The sequence below is a fragment of the Leptidea sinapis genome, chromosome 29 (assembly GCF_905404315.1).
Source record: "Leptidea sinapis chromosome 29, ilLepSina1.1, whole genome shotgun sequence".
Lineage (NCBI taxonomy): Eukaryota > Metazoa > Arthropoda > Insecta > Lepidoptera > Pieridae > Leptidea > Leptidea sinapis.
In genome coordinates, this window is record NC_066293.1 from 1,195,309 (window position 1) to 1,200,689 (window position 5,381).

At 37.8% G+C, this 5,381-nt stretch overlaps 1 protein-coding gene across 1 annotated transcript in view; it reads left to right on the forward strand.

Moving 5' to 3' along the window:
* LOC126973246 (phenoloxidase-activating factor 2-like) overlaps positions 1 to 4,479 on the forward strand; it is a 40,339-nt gene extending 35,860 nt beyond the window's left edge. The window contains exon 10 of the mRNA XM_050820448.1: positions 4,280 to 4,479. Coding sequence (XP_050676405.1) covers positions 4,280 to 4,450 — 171 coding nt within the window. The 3' untranslated portion in view covers positions 4,451 to 4,479. The remainder of the gene's footprint in view (positions 1 to 4,279) is intronic.
* The last annotated feature ends 902 nt before the right edge of the window (positions 4,480 to 5,381 follow it).

A 5,381-nucleotide genomic window follows, 5' to 3' on the forward strand; every position in this document is an offset into this window, starting at 1 on the left:
TCCCTGAATTATTAAAACCACGAGAGTTATTCCAGTCCCGAAGGGTAAAGCGGGACCAGATGTCAGTGGGTATAGACCGGTGGCAGTCCTATCAACGCCAACAAAAGTGTTCGAGTCATTCATCATACATCGCAAGCTGTACGCCCAAGTGTCAGCGCAATTTTGCGACTCCCAACACGGGTTTCGTCCAGCCCGAAGCACTGCCACTAATCTTCTAAATCTGATGACATATTTGGTCCCAGCAATGGACTCTGGAATACAGGTAGATGTGGTTTACCTAGATTTCCGAAAAGCATTTGACACTGTTGACAATGACGTATTGCTGAGGAAATTAGCGGATGTAGGTTGCTCGCCAAAAACATTACAGTTCTGGGCTTCTTACATGAGAGACAGAAAGCAGTATGTAGACTTTAATGGATACGAATCGGAGCCCTACTTTACGAGATCTGGAGTAAGTCAAGGCAGTAACCTTGGACCTCTTGAATTTATCATAACGATGAATGATCTGCCGAAGGTCCTAAGGCACAGCAAATGTCTCCTTTTTGCAGATCACGTAAAGTTAATGCTCCAAATAAGAGAAAAATCGGATTGCGACCACCTACAAGACGACATCTCAAAATTGATAGACTGGAGCAGGGAGAATAAATTGAACTTCAATCCTGCTAAGTGTTGTGTCTTAAGTTTTACCCGAGCCAGTAAACCTATATTGTATAACTACAAGATAGGCACGGATACAGTGCAGCGCGTGAAGCAGATACAGGATCTGGGTGTCTTGTTTACATCGGACTTGATGTTTAGAGAGCATATAATTAAAACCTGCAAAAAGGCCTATAGAAATTTAGGGTTTGTTTTGAGACACTCTAAAGAGTTCACTAATATCACAACCGTAAAGGTCCTTTATAATGCACTTGTAAGGAGTCGTCTGGAGTACAACTCGGCGATATGGGGCCCTTATGAGGACAAGTACAGGTTGATGTTAGAGCGTGTCCAAAACAAATTCGTTAGGCACCTATACTTCAAGTTATATGGAGTATACCCATTTTACCCACTTATGTATCCGACACTGTTTGTGCTGGGTATGGTTGGGTATACTGAGTTGAGCGTCCGTAGGGATTTTTTTCTAGCAGCGTATGTGGTGAAGATGTTGCGCGGGAAGGAGCACAACCCGGGAGTTCTGTGCTGCTTGAGTCGTGTGCCGGACCGGTACGTGTGGAGACGCCTCCATCCGCCACTACTATCCATTCCGATGGCGAGAACAAATGTGTTGGCAAAGTCGCCTTTAACTAGAGCCCTTCGCCATATAAATGAACTCCACAACAAAGTGGACATTTTTGAGTGTACGTGGAGTGTTACAAGGGTATTGTTATATGTATGGTAAATAGTAGTATGTTTAAGTTTTTTCTATTTCTGGTGTGATATATTATTTGTAATGTAGTTTGATTGTATGATTAGTTTTAGTTTGATTTGATTGTTGTTTGCTGTGTTTGTTATTCTTGTTTGTTTGTAACTGTAGCATTAGGCAATACCTGTAATGATAGTTGCTATGTGTGTGAAATAAATAAAATAAAAATTTTAAGCAATCATTAAGTAACGTCCAGTGGGAGAAATTATTGATATTAAAAAATGTTAATGAAATTGTAGTCTCATTAACATCGATACTATTATCTTTATTCGATTTTTATGCACCAAAGAAATATGTTAAAATCAAATGTAATACATACCCTTGGATTACATACAATATTAGGAAGATGATGCAGTGTCGTGATGAAGCCCAAGTAAGGGCACGCAAAAGTAATCTTGAAACTCATAAGCAATTTTATAAAGAAATATAAAACTATGTTAAGTCCGCAATACAAAGAGAGAAACACGCATATTTTATAAACTCCAATATAAATAAACCTCAAGTATTGTGGAAGCATATTAACAGAATACTCATATAACTACGAAAAAAGAATACACATTACCATCTCACCTTGCAAATCCTAATGAAATTAATAATAGCTTCCTTAACATTCCAGGCAGTGCTGAGATTCCTCTGTCTACTCTGACATATTATGAGTTCCATCACCATAGTGACTCTGTTTTCGATTTTAAACTAGTTTTAAACTAGTAACATACAGTATTTCAGACTTTGAATGAGTTGAAATCGCAAGTCGTGGGAATTGATGATATTTCTTTGGATATGCTTAAGCTGACTACAGAAAAAACTCTTACTGTACTTACTCATATCATAAATACATCCTTGTCGTCAAGTAAGTTTCCAGACTTATGGCATCATGCTCTAGTGCGTCCCATACCAAAAAACGACAATCCAAAACACTTTAAAGAACTTCGTCCTGTCAGCATACTTCCTTGTTTATCAAAAGTAATTGAAAAGATTGTGCATAAGCAGCTTATGAGCTTTCTGGAGTACAATGGCATATTACCGGATTACCAGTCAGGGTTTACAAAACACCGAGGGACAAATACAGCGTTAATGGACGTAGTGGACAAAATTCTTACTGCACAAGATGACGGAAAGACTTCATTACTCGCGCGCATTTGATACCATAAATTCGAGTCTGCTGCTCTCCAAACAAAGTTACTATGGATTGAGTCCGAAAGCAATAAAATGGTTCCACAGTTACCAAAGTAATCGAACCCAAACTGTAGTCATTACACAGGAAGATGGAGGTAGGTCTTTCTCTGATTGTAATGCTCTTGAGCGCGGAGTATCTCAGGTATCAATATTAGGACCGCTATTATTTATCTTGTACAGTGCCGATGTAGTTAAAAATATTAATTGTTGCAAATATCAAATATATGCAGATGATATTCAATTTTACTTAACTTTCAAGCCAAACGAGATGTCAGAAGCAGAAATATTTATTAAATCAGATACCAGCCAAATCTATACTTGGTCGGTAAATAATTCACTGGTTCTTAATCCATCTAAGACTATATTTATGATACTGGGAAACCCTAGTCGTTGAAAAAATTTAACGTCTTAATCCTAAAATAGTTATTAATAATTAAGTTATTGAGCGAGTTCATGAGGTTCGTAATCTAGGAATAATATTTGAAGAGAATTTTAGATTTATGAAACATATAAACTCTACTGTTGCGAACTGTTTTTATCGTTTAAAAGTACTCTATCGCATTAGGAAAGATTTAAATACAAATCTACGTGTCAGGTTGTTTGATGCTTTGGTACTCTCTAAATTTAATTATGATGACACTACGTATGGTCCTAGACTACGAGCCCGCACTAAAAGTACTATACAGCGAGTGCAAAATGCCTGCACCTGGTTTTACTGGAATATTCCACACAGATCTCATGTGAGTGCGTATCTTAGAGAAGCCAATATTGTAAAGGCCCAGACGGCTACACTTCGCTTGTATGATTTTTGGAATTATAAAGACAAAAGTGCAAGCATATCTCTATGTGCTATGAACTGTTATGAGCAAATGAGGCTCTATCCTCCCAAGCATCACACTGCGACTTTCAGGGAAAGTTTCAAGTACAATGCCACCAAGTGCTGGAATAATTGACCACCGCCGCTACGGGGTTTATATAGTCTCGAATTTTAGAAAAAAATACATATTAATGACCAATACGTCCCTACATCTCTTGCCTTGGTGAGCACTGTTTAAATTTCATAGTATTATATAATACAGCTACTCGTATTTATTATTATTCTTTTTTTATTCCTTATCTATTTACACACACACGTTTTTTATTATTTTTGTTATTCTCATTGTTTATTTTTAGTAACATCTTTTTGTAAATCTATTTTTCTATAATATTTATTTTAGTGCCACATTTAATTATATTTTGCTTTTAAAATATGTCAGTTCAGCTCCAAACTTCACACAATGGGGTCACTGAAAATCAGTGTTGTGCTCATAATGTATAAATATTGTATGTGTGTTATTATATTGTAAGCTATAACTATATTGTATTTTAAATAAATATTCTAAAAAAAAAACTATAACTGAGTGGACTCCAGTTTTGGAAGACCATTGCCACGTTAAGTTAGTAACGTTAGTATTATGTAAGTTAAGTATTAGATTAAGCTTATATTTTGTTCTCATTAACTTATTTGTATGAATGTGTCAGTTTTTCTTTCAAAATAAATTCATTTTCATTTCAAATAGACTAAGATTATAAGGTCTATCCTGAGCGGCAGTGCATTGTAATGAACCAACACTACTATTGGGTTTACGTTTTGCTGGACAACACTCTGTGACGTCATAGACAGCTAAGAAGTATAACTCATATGTTATTACTGGTTTACAGACACACAAGGAATACACGCGGTACTCGGTGTATGGCCTTGTAGCATACGGGATAGAGTGCGGCAAAGAGGGCTTGCCCTCTGTGTACACAAACATAGCGCATATTCGAGACTGGATCGACGAGCAAATGAACAAAGAAGAATTCGATTCTAGCTCTTATAAGATTGTTTAATTAAACAATACCTCAACTGACTAACAAAATTGAGTTTTATTATTAATCAATTGAACCCTTATATTTTATTGTTTGAAATAATAATTTCTGCCAAAGTAACATATGACTTAACAACTGCTAATGAAACTTTGGGAGATTAGGCGGAACAGACGGACAGACTTATTAAATTGCCTTTCTGGTAAGTGTCGGTAATACCGTTGATTGTCACCACGGACGGCACGGCGGCATCTGGACGGCAAAGCCAAATTGGCTTCGAAGAAGCTAGGTGTCATAAATAAAAAACGGCAATACTTCAAGCCGGCCCACATACTAGCGCTCTACAAAGCGCAGATCCGGCGACATATGGATTAATGCTGTCAACTCTTGTCTGGTGCACCCCAGTATCAGCTCGATCCATTTGAACGCGTGAAACGCACAGCAGCTCGAATTGTCGGGGACCGGGCGCTCTATTAACGGCTGGATCACTTGGCGTTGCGTAGAGACTAGAGACGTCGCTTCTCTGTGTGTCTTCTACTTCATTTATCAAGTGTTCCGAAGAGCTGTTTCACCCGATTCCTGCCGGCGAATTCCACTTTCGCATTACACGCCACAACTTAGGATATCTTCACCAGTATCTGGATGTGTGGTGTTCATCCACAGCGTGGTTTTCAAGAAACTTTCATCCACGTACGGCCAAGCTGTGGAATGAGCTTCCTTGTGTGGTGTTTCCTAGACGATACAAAAAAGCGCGTACACTTTTTTAAAGGGCAACACTCATATGATTCATTTGTTGTTGCAAGTGAATGTGGGCGGCGGTGATCACTTAACATCAGGTGATTCGCACGATCGTTTGTCATCTCTTCCATAAAAAAATGAATCTTATGGAATCATCGGCATCTGTTTAGATGGTCTTGTTCTTCAAATGGTTGGTGCAATTAAATAAAACAAAATA